At 38.0% G+C, this 16010-nt stretch overlaps 1 protein-coding gene across 1 annotated transcript in view; it reads right to left on the reverse strand.

Moving 5' to 3' along the window:
- Positions 1-10191, reverse strand: part of PIK3C2G (phosphatidylinositol-4-phosphate 3-kinase catalytic subunit type 2 gamma) — a 196636-nt gene extending 186445 nt beyond the window's left edge. The window contains exons 1-2 of the mRNA XM_065742527.1: positions 9479-10191; positions 2258-2340 (exon numbers count right to left, since the gene is read on the reverse strand). Of these exons, the coding sequence (XP_065598599.1) occupies positions 2258-2340; positions 9479-10132 (737 nt within the window). The 5' untranslated portion in view covers positions 10133-10191. The remainder of the gene's footprint in view (positions 1-2257; positions 2341-9478) is intronic.
- Positions 10192-16010: the final 5819 nt, after the last annotated feature.

Raw genomic sequence — 16010 nt, forward strand, 5'->3', positions numbered from 1 at the left:
GTGACCTGTGTATGTGATGTCAGTCTATTTATTTTCTGAGAAATGTACGCATAAAGCTTTCCCCTAGCACCAAATTCCCTCTTGTAACCTGTTTCTCTAAGAGGTCCGTGGACTGAATAAGAGAAAAAGCTTCGCTACGTATTATCCAGCATCAAACTAATGGGTTATGCAGATCCACAAGGCATGCATCACCCTCTCAGCTTGCTGGCAGGAATTTCAAAACAAAATGAACCTTGTCTTTTTCCCTACATGTACTCGGTCTATTTTTTAAGATAATATGGGATCAGAAACTTGCATTTATGTCTTTTAGATAAAAATACATTCAGCCATAATCACTTTCTGTAACTATGTATTGTTTTTAATTAATTAAAGAGCTTCCTTTAGGCCTGAGCTGGAGGCCAAAACATGTTCATCCCAGAATTCTGAAATATTTGGTCTTCCAGTGCATAGCTGAAGTCCTACAGAAGTACTGTGTGAAATCCCAAGCCACTTTCTGTACTGTAGCAAATCAGACTATGCAGAGACAACTAACATTTATAAGGATTTGCTATTGCAAAACACGAGTATGACTTTGTAGTGCAGAGCATAACTTTGAAGCTAGTAGGAGCTGAAGGAACTCTTCATTTGGAACTACTGAACAATAGCTGTCAGCCTGCCATCTCCTAGAATCAAGTAGACTTTAAGATGCATTCTGAAGGCACTTGTGGATGAATGTTCACTAGGGCTATGTCAATAATTGTAAAAGAAACCCGATAAACTACTTTTAAAGTTGGTATATGAACAATGAAATGTTTCAATTATAGGCTACTGTCTGTACAAATATTACCAGGAGGAAAACATGATGGGTTTCTATTTGAGCTACGTGCTGGAGCTGAACGTTAGCATGACGGAATTTGAATTACACATTTTGCTTCTGATGTATAAAACTGACAGCTATTGAGATTCTTTAGAGACTGGAAGTATGCTCATTTACTAAGACAGAAAATATTAGTTATTTGTGAACTGATGAATTTTCTTTTGGTCTTTTCTTTGCTGTGACATTTTCTCCTGAGAATGCTTTCTCATGTGATAGAGGAAAAGCAAAGACTATTCCTATTTTGCTATGAAAAGAGTACTTGCTCGTGATGCATGTTAAATAAGGTACTGCAGAACAGGAATGGCTTAATCCTATTAATCTTTTAACCCTAGAAATAAACTCATTTCGTGGGAAATAAAAAAAAAATAGAAAGCTTCTTCTAAAATCAGAGTGCAAAGTTAAATGTGGAATATTTGGACATAAAATCTAATGCTTGAGAGGAAAGCTGTCAGATGGACATCAGTCAGGGACGGGGTTCAGTCTGAGGAACAGTGGGAAACAAATCTGAAATATATATCAAGCCCCCCATAGCAGAGGAGTTGGAACTAGATGATCTTAAAGGACCCTTCCAACCCAAACCATTCAATGTGACTGAGCATGTTTTTAGGCCAACCATCCACTATATGAACATAAAATACATTTGCTGTTTATTTCAGAGCATCATGAGATACTATTTTTCTTTATTCTTAGAGAAACAGGCTTAGCTCACCCTAAATAGAATCAATTAATTAAAATCTGATTTTAAAAAAATGTATTATATATTCCAGCTACTTTTCTGTAGGAAACAAAGCATGCATTTGTGCTAACAACTTGATAGTATTATCAGTAAATATCTACAAAGGAGAATGAAACTGCACAGATGTCTAAAAACATGCATTTCTTAGTGCTGTTGGATTTAATGAATTTTTTTCTATTGAAGATTATGGAAGTTAAAAAAACAAAAAACAAAAGTGCTCTATCCTATTAAGTCACACTATTAACTTGTAACTGTAAACAACAATTAAAAGTACTTTTTTCCAGCTTGATAAATTCAACGTTTCATCGAGACATTTTGTACTCAGTCAGTTGGTTCCTTCAGTACTTTTTCCCTCTTTGATCTGCACAGGCATTAGTATTCTTCAAGTAAATGGCAGAAAATAGGTCTTAGATTTCACACACTGTAGACACTGAAGAGTTAAACATACTTATCAGTGATAAAGGTGACAGATAAGCAAGAAAATATGTTAGGAATTAACATATTTTGGGGAGGATTTTAATCTTTAAAACAAAATTAGGAGTATTTCTCCATTTAAACAGATACTGAAATTATGGCACTCTTCAAGACTGTGGGGATAACCCACACAATTAATGTAAATAAGTGAGATGTCACTGTTGGCTGAATAATCTTTTTTTATTACTTACTTATCCACTGTATTGCAAAAAGAAACGGCATTTTCATTACTCCCTTGATTTGCCTTAACCAGCTGGATAGACCAACCTGCAACCTACAAATGCAGAAATGAAAACAAATGAAACAAAATCTCAGTTATTTAGACAACAGAAACAGAGTGAATATAAGACTAAACTTGCATTTGGTTCTGTGGGAACGAAGCTTGGTATCTTATCATCCCTAACCTGACTCAGGTTAACCTGACTCCAAATAAATGCAAATCACATCATTTTGAATGTACTCTTAATGCTCTCAGAGAGAAAATGGAAAGTCACAAGTCACCTACTGCCCAGGGTTTAATGATATGTTTTCCTTCTCGCAGAAAATAAACATTTCCAAATCTTCAAAAACAATAAAATAAAATAAAAATCACGTACTGTCAGAGAACAGGTGACTAAATGACAAAATAAAACAAAACGAAAACTGATGTACAATGAGGGAAAAAATGAAGCTTATACCAGACTGAATTTTAATTCTTATTTTGCTCTTCTTTCCACCCTTTAAAGATTCCTTCAAAATCCATAAACCTTTCAGGTAACTCCCCAAGAAAGATAACAGGAATCCAGCGTGTCCAGTTTGAACATGAAAAATCCCCAGATTCTTTCTCTGAAGTTTGAGCTTTTATTTTGGATCAAAGCACTCACTCTTCTTTTTAGTGTAGCACCTGTCAATCAGAATACTACTTCCAGGAACGGTGTATTACTATTACACCTGCAAGCACATTTAACAATTGTACTTACAGACATATGGACTCAACACTCAACAAAGACACCAAATTTTAAATCTCTTCACAAGCAAAAGCAACCAAAGTGGAAATATTTGTTAAAAGATTTATTTACTCATTTTAAGAATAACTTATTAGTACAGGATATAAAATGAAATTTAAAAATATTAAATTATATAATTTTTCATAAATTTTTCACAATTTATATTTTTCCTATTTTTTTTTTCTCTTGGGCAAAGAAGTGCAATATGCCTGAAGACTTGTGGACTGGGAAATTTTAATTGTAGTTTAAAAGATGGGATTAGTATAAAATGAAATTGAATATGAAAATGAATATGGGAGATCTGATGGGAGTTGACCAATGAGGAAACCACAATGGCAATGATTTGGAAGTTACAAACCTTTAATAAATCCTACCAGTCTTAAGACTCACTGTATCTAATATTTTCATTAATCAGAATAGCACAAGCATTAGAATAACGTTAATGAAATTTAAAGATAATGAGGGCATCATCAAGAGCAGGAAAAAATGGAATATCTGATGGAAAAACAATGGATAAGTCTGAGGGTTGAAATAACAGAATGAAATTAAATTTAGCAATACAAATCAGTAGATCATTATGCTCTGATATTAAGAAAGGTGCTGAATGACTGCTGAAGTTCCTTCAAGTCACTGAAAACTGCAACTCTGCTGCTTCACTTTTTCCCCTTTTTGATCAGTTTTCTACTTCAGTGGGCCTTACTAAATATATCTGGTAGAGGCTCAGTATTTAGATGATTTGGTAACCAGCATGGGCTCCAAACATCAGGCAGTTATCAAAACTCAACCAAACCAAAACCTGATAGCTGAGCAGCCTGCAGAACAACCAGGAAGAGAAGCAGCAGATGTACAAGAGCTCTGCAGAGGTAAGAACCACCCCAGCCTTATGTTGAAAAGGAGAGATAAGCTGTGACTACCGTGACAGGAACAGTGAATGGAGACTCCCAAGGGAGAGAAGGCTGGAAATGCGCTTCTTCCAGAAGCTCAAAACTTCCTTCTTTTCTTGAAATACTGCCATAACAAAGCGGGCATAGGGCCTTAGGAAAAAATGTGTTAAAGAAGAGAGCTAATAAATGGAAAGTTAAGCAAACTGGGCCACAGGTGAGAAAAGATGATATGGACAGGACATTGAATGGGGCTAAAAGCATAAAAAGCAAAACAGCCGTGATTTGAGAAAGGAGGGACATATGGAACAGGTTGCCCAGCGAGGATGTGAATGCCCCCTCCCTGGAAGCATTCAAGGCCAGGCTAGATGTGACTTTGAGCAATCTGCTCTAGAGGGAGATGTCCCTTCCTATACCAGGGGCCTTGGAGCTTGTCACGCTCCAATACAAAGGAGGGCGACGAAGGTTCTTTGATTATGTATATACCCAGCGTGAGATTAAGAAACAACGGTTCAAATGTTGGTCCGACCAGTTTATTACCAATCCTGACCAGGGAGATGGGGAAGGCGGACACTGTTAGGGTGATGGGGAAGGGAAGGCAAGCGATAGGAAAGATAGGAAAGAAGCAAGGGCTTGTACAACGCGGGGAAAGTCACCAGCCAGGATCCCAGGGGCGGTCCGATTGCAAGCGGCTCCGACGGTCTGAGGCAGAAGAGCAGGGGCGGCAGAAGCGGGGAGAACAGCAGCAGCGACGGGCAGCCCTGAGCAGCAAGCAGCTGTCCTGGAGAAGGGGCACCGGGTCAGCACGGGAGAAGCAGCAAGGAAAAAGTCCAGGAACAGCATCAGTCAGCACCGGAGAAGCAGTGAGCAGTGATCAGCTCATGAGGGTTCAGATGGTAGAACACCTCGAAGGAGCGGCGAGGTCCAGGAGAAAGCAGCATGTCTCAGGCAGCAGGCCCAGGAGGGAGTTCAGCAGCATAAGCATCAGGGATAAGCTCATGAGGTTTCTGATGGAAGAACACCATCACAGCAACACCAACAAAACCACAACATCTCATGGTGGTCGATCCCTCTTTTATCCTTCATTTCTCTTGCCTACGTGGCAAATCCTGTGCTAGCCTGCCAGGCAAGCTTCTCCTGAGATGGCTATCTCCCCACGGAGATGAGTACCACACAAAAGAGTGTTCAGTGGCCATTGAGCTGCAGCTTATCTCTCTTTCGTTGCCCCAGGACATGCCCATCTGCTTGTCCCTTAGACAAAGGATTTCATAACCCTTGCCCAGGACTAGCTTGGACATGTTCGGACATGTTCATCAGCAAACTTTGAGGCAATGATATAAAATATTAGTCACTTACAGAGCTAGATGAGCTTAACAGTCCCTTCCAATCCAAACCATTATATCATTCTATGATCTTGGAATTAACCAAGGGAAGCACCATAGCCAGGAAAGCCTGATCAGCCACGAGGAGAGTGATGCGGATCCCCAAGTTCATGGGTTGAAGGATGTGATTAACTACTAAAGGGTGGCAAAAAAAAGCTTGACAAAGAAAGGATCTTGACTCTCTCCTGAAGGAGACAGAAGTGAGAACAGGATCTTTGAGCATTTGCTGGCTGCATTTCCGAGTAAAATTCTGCATAGACTAGCAGTAATCTGCACAGAGGGAATTACTGTAACAATACTAACTGACTGAAACCTGCTCTGGAGGCAGATACCTATACAGTACACCTATAGTTCTGTACTGGGCTTGTGAAGCAAGGTTTTGGTATCAGGAGGCTGTGGGTGTGGCCTCTGTGAGCAGTGCCCAGCACCATCCCATGTCAGATCACAGCCAGCTCCAGCTGTTCCAACAGGGACCTGCTGCTGCCACAGCTAAGCTATGAGCCACACTGGGTGTCCTCTGAGAGCAGAGTTAAGGGAACAGCTGTGCATCTTGTGGGAGGGATGCCACATGGAGCAAGGGCAGAAAGCAGCTATGAGGAAGAGGAAGAGACAAAGTGTTGTGGACTGACTGTAGTAATGTTCCGATGTGATGTTTGGGGGGGAGGAGGTGGCTTTAGTTTGCTTTTAGTTCTCATTGCTTTAGTCTGTTACTAGTAGGCAGTAAATTCCATTGCTCTCAACAGGGAATCTGCTCTGCCTATGGTGGTAATTGAGTGCTGGTGAGTGCCCTATCTCCCCATTCTTCTCTAACCCTTTTCTGTTTCAGGTGTCCAGAAACTTTTAACTTCTTTCCATTGCATATAAAGATAAATATTAATTACATGGATCACACATTGTTTTTCTCTGGGTCTCTGATCTCCACACATTGCAAAGATCTGTAAGTATGCAGTGAACACGACAGAACTGGATAGGAAAATAACTGATAGTAATAGGGATAAAGTAACAGAGTGCATCCCATGAATCTTTCACCCATCCACAGACTTTTCACATGATGCTGGTTGACTCACCTGAAATGTCCTCTCCAAATACAAATAATATTTACATATTTCTCATTTTTGAAGTCCCTGAACTAAGTAATGGCTGGACTTGTGGGAAATGAGCGTTGCTAGCTATTCTGAAAACATTATATCTTAAATATCTTAAATGAAGTGGAAAAGTCTACTGGATACTTTATTGGTTGTGCTGTAGCTCTCTTTCTAATATGGATAGAATAAAATCACTTGTCACAGATGTTACAAACATTGTTTCTACAGTGTTTTTGAATATCTGACTTGATAGTGACAAGGCCACAGAAAGTTAATGTTTGTTTTATTACATATGACATATTTCAAATAGCATGCATTAAACAAAGCCTAGGGCCATACAAATGCATCCAAGAACTAAGGATTGGAATGACAGTATAATTTCAGTAATATGAATATTTCAGTTTGTGTACTTATGACCTATCTCAGTGCTAAGCTCCATGTTTTAGCATCCTTCCCCATTTCATTCTACCTGTAGCCTCCGTTCTCAAATCCCACTACTCAAATGCATCCTTCATAAGTCCTGGACTTCACAAATCCCAGCTGTGATCATTCTTTCTTCTGCTGTAGTGTTCCACTTTGCCAGCCATTCTGACAGTCTTATTCCACATCAGTGCTATTTTTCTGCCCTTGTAATCCACTTGAAAGATACCAGCCAAGTAGCAATGATTTACCTCTTCCCAGTTGTTTGTTTGTTTGTTTCTCCTTTCTATGTTTTCTTCCATTTATTTTCCTTCTCTTACCATCTCAAGGCTCAGCTGCCATTCCCTTGACTTGTCTTGCTTTCTATCCTGATACAGCTACTTCTCCCTGAAGGAATTACTTTGAACACAATGATTTTTCTGCTACAAATAAATTCTTTCCTTTCTCCCATTTCTTCCTGTTCTAGCTAACCTGCTCATACACTTCCCTGACTTAATCAAATCCTCCCACACTTTCAGTTGTAGTTGCCCTTGACTCACTCTTCTCTTCCCTCCTATATAATTCTTTCCTCCTCCATCAGAAGCATTTGTGACTTTTCTTATATGCCTATTTGCTCTAGCATCTCTCCATCCCAAAACACAATTTAATCTCCTTCTGCTTGTTTGAATCCCACTGTTTTCCACTTTATTCCTGAGAAGTCATGTTGTTCTATTCATCAAGATATCAGTATGCTTTAGTTTTCCTATTGTAAGTTAAAAATAAAAATAAAAAAAGTATACCAACAACAAATGAAACAATGAACAAAAGCCTTTTCTCTCTACTTGTTAATCTCTTCTTCTTGTATTTACCACTGAACTTCCTAAATGTGGTGTCAAGGATTAACCTTAATCCTAAGAGTGCCTTAGATTAATTTCCCTCTAAACACATTCCCCATCTGTCTGGATCTGCATACCTTTATTTCTGTAGTTTTCCCTATTCACAGGCAGAGAAACAAGTCAATCAAATCTCTCTCCCTTTGCTTTATGATACTGCGATCATTCAGAGTTAAAAGCAGGAGGTGAACCTAAACTGTCTTTTAATATTCCTGGTGCTGGGGTATCCTGTAGGCTATTTCAGGTTTCCTGTAATGACTCAGAATGCTAACAAGGACTAGAGGAAAGGGAGGATTTATCATTTTCTTTTTCCACCTCTATGTCAGAATTCAGAAAGAATGAAAATGAAGAGAGAGACAACATCAGAGAGAGCCATGGGAATCCTAGAAGACATCATTATTAAAAACAGCAAAGCCATAAACAGAGTGAACATCTGATAGAAGGAGGAAAAAATGCATACTTCTTCAGAAGTAGCTAAAATCTGAGTGTCAAAGGAATGAGCTTCCACAGTCACAGTAGATGTATATATTTTTAGAAGAGAATTATATACACACACATAAGCATATGCAGCACACGGTGAAGTCAGGACATGGTATATTTCATCTCTCAGAATACAGATATATCAGTCAAGTGAGACACAGACAATCTGGCTCAACAGAAAAACAGATTCATCATAATGCATTGTTGATTTGAAACTCAGGTTACATATCAGATCAAACAAATTTATTATCTGTTTCAAACACACCTTATTCCACATTCCTGTACTGTACTGTAGTTTTATGAGCCAATAATTATAATGTTGCAAAACTACATTACTGATTATATTCTGAACAGCTGCTGAGTTCTAGACCATAATCTAGATTCTCTTCTGATGCAAAATGTCAAATTTCCATTAGTGGAAATGGAGTCAATATTTCATTTTGTACTAGGTGTAAAACTTGCCTTATTACCTTAAAATGCAATATATGTATTTACAGGTATTCAGTAATTAGATTGAAGAAATGTATTCACACTAATTACAAATCAGGTAAAACGTGAAGCAGGTAGGACACATTATGCCTGTATAAATTTCTGATTATCTAGACAGAGTAGGTACCCTCCCTTCAGAAGTTATTTTTTATGGTCTGCTGCATACTCTTCTGATATTAGAATCAAAGGAAGGAGATGCTCAGATGCTTTCATGCTGCATAAAAATCTCTTAACTAATCATGTACTGATTGTTTGAGGGCATTCCTCCTGCAAACATATAAAAACACTGGGAAATTCTGACTGCCAAAAAATCAGAAGTTAAACTATTATTGGAAAGCACACCTGACACTTCCTCGCATTTCTGTTTTAGGAAGTAGTAAAAGACCAAATAAGAAGTAAATAAGTCTCATATTTGCCTTCGGACAGCTGACAAAAACTCTACAGAACTAAAAACCTTTTCTTCCCCCCAAAGCATAAGTGTTTTCTTTCTCATCAGATCTTAAAATAAAGTGCTTCTAATCTATGTTGCATCACTACAACTGAATACACAAAGCAGAAGGACAAGGGCAATAAAGATCAAGAACTTTAAACATATAAACGTGATGAAAAGCACAGCAATGACAGCAGAGCGGCAAGGTCCTAGACTGCAGCAAGTGAGAGTTTGCTCATATGCTACAGTGGGTGCAGAAATAGAGAAGTTGCTCACCTTCATAATGCCTTAGGTATGCAAGGATCTCCAGTAAGATAACCTTACCTGTTTCAAGCCATTACTTAACACTTCCTCTATAAAATGGTTAATATCAGAAAACATAAATACCTCTCTGTCATGTCCAGGGCTACTGGGCCAAGAAGGTCCTATGCTGAATCTTCTGGAAGTGTTGGTTAACCAGGCTTCCTCACTTCCACTTTCATCTCTCCTTTGTCCAAATGGATAGTTGTCCAAAAAAGAAGGACATTGAGCGTCAACATTATCAAAACCTATCTGAAAATTCCAATAAGTGTTGCCTCTCTCCACATTTGAATTAAACACATTTGTGACTGGAGCTGTACAATTCCAACTGTAGATTTCTCTCTCTTGATTATATGGGTTGGAATCCACCAGAGAGAAGTTTCCATCACTGGGTAGTAAAGAAGACTTGAAACCTACCATTGGTGACACTATGCCTTGTGGCCAATGAGGTACAAAATTTTCAGAATGGAGTTCTCTACAAATAACTGAAGGCTGACTGCAAAGCTGCTGTTCTGTCACATTCTGACTAAAGATAGCTGATGTGAAAAAATCTTCTTCATGACAATGTAAGTGTGATGAACCATAAAAAAAAAATTCATTGTTGACTTCATCAACAATTTGGTCAAAGCCTAGATAGACCTTTCCATAAGAACCAGAATGGTGTGCCGGGTAAGATGCTTGATCTCCATCATGTCCTTGAAATTCATCATCTGAGAAAGGCACTTTTCCAAAGTAGGCCATTTCTGATTTTTCCCTTCAGTCTTGTTAATCCTGAAGGAAGTCTTACAATATTTTCAGCGTCAAAAGAGTAATGTTCAGAACTGGAGCTACATAACCCCACTGCAAGAAAGCACAGAATAAGAATTAAACAAACAAACAAAAAATTGGTATAATGAACCCGTATTTTGGTCTACTTGGTTTAGAGCTTTCTCCATGATATGTAAAGATTTTCTTCATCTGGAGCTTAAATGTCTTTTGCTAAATCCTTATTTCTAGGTGCCCACCTTATTTCCAGATGCCCCTAAAATTATTTTTATTTATTTCCTGCATTCACAAATAATATCAAAAGTATGTCAAGAACAACAAATACTAATTCTGACAAACAATAAAGAAAATGTCCACACAATTTCCATTATTTTAAGCTTGTATAACACTCATAAGGGAGAAATCCAAAACAAGAGAGTAGGAAATCTTTATATTAATAACAGTTCTATTTATATACTCTTTTTTGCATCTCTAACATTTCTTGATATTATATCAATTTTTATCCTACAGAGGTTAAGCAAGTGAAAGAACAAGGATAAAATACAGAAGAGTCTCCAATTCCTATTAAAAACACTACACCAGAAAAGATTTTATGTAAAATAAAATAATAAAATAATTATTATAAATAATTTTCAGCCTTTCATTTGTTTTTCAAAACCAATACATTTTAAAAGCCTGGAATTATACCTTTGTTATTAAATTAATAGGACAGGACATAAGCTTCTGCAGTAGTTCACCATCATTCAAACTTATCAGCTAAGTTCGTCATCCAATTTTGTAACAAGGCCAGACATTTGGAATGTGTCTGTGGTTCAGGTTGGGAATGCATACTGGAGACTAGTGTCAAAAGGTAAAATACTTTTTTTTAGGAAGAGCATTTAATTCTAAAACTCAAATCTATTCTATTCCACTTGACCTCAATGACTCGATTTGTTGCAGTTACTAGTATAGAAGTAGCCTAAAAAATGCCTACAAAAGGCATGAAATAGCAATACCACCAAGTATGTAGTTGTGCTGGGTACTTTATCACACAGAATAAATGGAAACGTCTGATTTAATAATTCAATAAAAATATATTACCTAGCAGAAAAAAACAACACTACTGAGATGAAAAGTACACTTAATATTGTTAAAGCTTAAGACCACAAATTGCTTTTCCAATATGTCCCTAAGATGTATACTGTATTAGCTTAGAAAATACTGCCTTGCAATGAAAACCTATACTACAACAGAAGGTATAAAACACAGTTTTATTTATTTTTGTTTTATTTGAAGTCAAACTCTAGGTGACATAGACTTCTATCACCCAGAGTCAGGAATGAAAAGAGAAATGATAAGTTAAATAGGCTGAAATGACATTTCCACATTAGAGACTGAGTAACACTTTTATGCATGCAAGTTAGTAATTCCATGTGGTGTGTATATTGGTAAGCTTTAACTGTTTTGATGAAAAGAAAGGAGAAAAACAAAACAAGAAAGAAAAAAAGAAATATAATTATTTATGACAGGGGACTAAATTGATGCATACCACTCTGAATACCACCATGAACTTCAATTACCTATTCAGAGTCCCCGCACATTTCTCACATAGTAAATCCTGAAGTACACTTGCAGATGAACAAAAGAAAAATAAGAATCAAAAGATGTATTCATTAAATCAGCAGAGATAACTTTTATTCTATATTTTTTATTATTATAAAAATTGGAATGTTTCAGGATAAATGGAAGAATGGAAAATCTTCTCTATCTTCCTTAATTCACACAGAGAAAATGCAGTTCTATTTACTCCCTTTTAACAATTTCTAAAATATTTTCTTTACTTTTCAAACCAATTCCATTTACATATATATAAATGAATATATATATATACATTGATAGCTAATAGCTAACCCTGCTTCTTACAGCTTTTGTGTGTAGCATCGCACATTTCTCAGACAGATAAAAAGACACAAATCACCTCTGTCCCTCTGTATGCAACTGCTTATCTCCTGCACTCTCTATACTGCAGAGAAGTATTGCCTCTCTACCTGTCTTTAAAAGCAGGCCAGTTAGATACAGTGCCAAAGGTGGGAAGGAGCATGATTTGTATAATCTGCTCCCATGTTCTTCTCACTGGTTTGAGGGGTCCATATGAGAAATAAGACTCTACATAATGCAGCTGGCTCCCTCTGTTAGCCCAGATCATGGAAAGAGAAGCAGAACCAAACAGCACTGTGTGTAGCACCACATCTTTTTTATACTGGCACATGCTTAAAGTAAACCATTTAGACTGGAAACTTGGCATGTCATGCTGTAAGTCTCAGTGTTTTTAAGTCTCACCTGCTCAATTATGGCTGGGCTCTGTACTTTTACCAATTCCTGATTGTTTTCAAAGCAACACCCACATTCAGGGAAGGGTTTTTGCCAGCCACTATTACTGAACCTGAATTATATGAAGTACACTAATAATGCTGAATTGTCAGAAATCACTAACAACAAAAATGTATAATGCAATTTATTGTTTTTTAAGGTTATGTTTTTAGGTCTTGTTTGCTTCATGATTTCTGAAATCACATTTTGGAGAGTTTTACAATGTTTCCGTGCAATATGAAGATTTCCTATTCCTTTGAAATGACAATCCATATTTTCACATAACTGCAAGCTTCTGAGATCTGGGTTTTAAATTTCCCAACAAATTCTGTAAAATATTCACTACAAACCAAGGGAGCAGACAGCATGACACAGTGCTCACAGCACTGTTACTGCCGGCCTACCATACAAAAATACTTCCCTTTCTTTCAGATGCACATGCATTCTAGTAGAAAAGTTCTGTGCACTGCAGGCTTCATTTTCCCTTCTCTTATTTTTTTTTTCGGAACCCAGAAGTGCAATCCTAGTTCAGTTGCTAAGCAGTAAGAATATATGTTGCAACTTCTTACCTGAAACACACAAGTTGTTAGAAGAATTTACAGCCTCTTACTTCTTCCTGTTCACAGACACTTTCAGATGACCTATGTGCTTTCAGCACAAGGGGGTGTAACTTATTTGTCAGGAGCTTCCCTTCCCGTTTAACCGGTTTACTAAGGTAATGATTCTTTCCCATGGCTTCCTTCAGGGAAATTTTGAACAGCAGTAACAGTAAAAGGTAATACCTTACAAGTTGTTTCTCTCATTATTTAAGAACCATGTATATATATATTTTTTCCTTCTTTAAGCATGGTGGTAGATGGCCTCACACATACAGAGCATATACCAAACATGCTTTTCCATGGGAAGGGCTGCGATTACACCACGGTTCAGAACTTTTATTCAACTCCATGCAGCTTCTTTCTGCCACTGGTGGTGGGAACTGAAAGGAGCAATTTGCTCACAGGAGAAATAGAATGTAGAAACATTGCTTGGGAGAGAGGCTCTCTGCCTTTGGAAGAAATGCTACTTGGTAGAGAGGTCCTCTGCCCTTAGCTCCTCAGTCTGCAGAGTTGGGGCAGTCTAAAGGGAGAAGAACCTTCCTTACACTGAAATATTTTTCAAGGATTGATGAAGCCTTTCTACCTTTGAAAAGGGACTGAAGAATTGGAGTAAATACAACACCGGTCCACAAACCTATTCCTAGATCTCAAAGTGTTCAGGTAAAAGGCTGAGGCTGCTCCAGACACAACATGGAGAAGAAATCCCTCTGGGCCCATCTGCCTCCAAGCTTCATAACCATTACTTAAAAAGCTATAAACTGCACCACTGAGGTGGCTACTCAGAATTCACCCCGAATCCCAGTCCTAGTCTACTCCAAGGTTATTAAAAGCAGGAAAATATCCTCAAAGAAGGTGAGGTAGTCAGTATAAATAAAGCTATTTCATTTATAAAGGGCTGTACAGTAAAAACCAAACAAACAGGATAAAGCATTTAAAGTTAATAATTAATTAGAGATATCTTACATCTGATAAACTGGATGAATAATAATTGATAAATCATTACTGGGAAAACTCTGCACTTCAAAGTACCGCAAAATCTGTCAGTGGCGTCAATGTGATTTAAAAGCACTTTTTTAAGGGCAGAAGTTATTTCAGTTGGTGAAAGGTGATGCTTTTCTTCTCATATATTCTCCAGTCCTTAAAAAATGCCAACATGCCCACAGTCTATTTGGTGGCATTTCTACTGCACTGTAAACATTAACAATGATTACTGCAAAGTGATCCTGAGAGAGGATCACACTAATTTTAGGAGCTGCCATTTCTTAATATATGGCAGCGTGACTGCATGATATTGCTTCATCACAATGCCCTAAAAGGAGGAGGATAGAGAAAACAGAGGAATTATGAATGGGAAGAGCTTGTGTTCCCAAACAAACACAGAAAGCTATATCATAAGATGAACTGAGCTGAGACACGTCCTCCTCTCCCTACAGCGATTTCCCTGAGAAAGTTATGAAGATTTTTCTTGGGAAACCCTGAGCATTTTCTCAATTATTTACTTTCTGTTTCCCAACAAAATAATTGGTGGGAAACTGCTGAGTCACTTTCTACTCTAATTTTCTCCTATGGAGAATCATCTCCTCCCCTTTTGCTGGCAAATCTTTTGCTGGGAAAATCTATATAGACTAAGAAAAGTGGAGACTCACTGGGATGCTGCCTTCTGTTCTGTTAGACACTCTTACTGCTCCACCAACTGGCAGGAACCCTCACCTCACTAAAACTAAAGACAAATAATATGTTTTATCTAGCCATGCATGAGCTTACATGTACATCTTCAGTCTGATAAACAGCTGCAAGTGAAGAGCTGGCAAAGTAATTGCTCTTATGCACCCCGAGATGTACAGCATCAGCAGCAGGACGTTTCTTTAAAGTTTTGCTTCATACAGAGTTGGAGCTTTCCCAAACCGCGCCCTTGCATTTGAAACCTTGAGGCTTTGCGTTTAGCAAGTTTGAAAAGGGAATGCAGTAAAGCGTTTCAGCAGTCTATGGGACCAGAAGCCCCAGCCCGTGGGAAGGCTGCTCCATTTCCTAACAGATCCAACCACCCGTGTTGCTATTTTCCAGTGCCACCTACTGTCATTTTTCCAGAACTGTGGAGCGAGGAACAGATCATCGTGTCAGGCACAGCAACAATTAAGCTTTATGTCTGGCTGCAGGGGATGTCATCATGTCTATCATTGTCACTGACAAATATGACCCCTGTTGGAAGGCTGCCCTTTATGAGGAAAATTCATGGTTGTTGAGACCCTGCCTGCAGATGTTGTGTGCTACTTCTCTTAGATCAGTCCTAGTTTAATCGAGATGATGAACACAGATCAGCAAAACTGTATAGAGTTTTTCCATATGTTGATGACAACAACAAAAAAGTGAACAATATCAAGATTGCATTTTGCTTAAGCAGCAGAAGAAAAAGACTTCTAGTATCAAAAAGATGTATTTAAGGTCTGGTTTGCAGCACTACCTGCCCTCTTTTTTTAAAATCCATTCCAAAGTTTGCACAGTATGTACTGTACCTCACCTGTCTGGTAAAACCCAGCAGAGTAGATGCTGCTGGGAAAGAAGAATAAATGTCTGAACAAACACGACAGTGTTTGAATCATTAGGATGTGACTCATCTATTAAGATTTACGTTGCGAAGGGCAAAAAGGACTTGCCAGTTCTGAAAACACTTCTCATCCTCTGTTTATTCACACAGGAAAATGTCAAGGAAACTGACAGAGTAAGAGAGGTAAGGAACCAAAGTTTCACTTTTCCATGAGAAAGAGATAGTTTTTATTTTGTACAGAAAACATTTTGAAAAGCTCTGCCGACTCCTACGCATAATATACAAAGTTACTAGGTTATCAACATCCTGCCAACATTTGAAATACCCTGTTGCGAAAGATCTACCTTCCCAGCCTGCACGC

Source organism: Cyrtonyx montezumae, unplaced genomic scaffold (assembly GCF_038088225.1).
Source record: "Cyrtonyx montezumae isolate F1298 unplaced genomic scaffold, pur_monq_1.0 scaffold_3, whole genome shotgun sequence".
Lineage (NCBI taxonomy): Eukaryota > Metazoa > Chordata > Aves > Galliformes > Odontophoridae > Cyrtonyx > Cyrtonyx montezumae.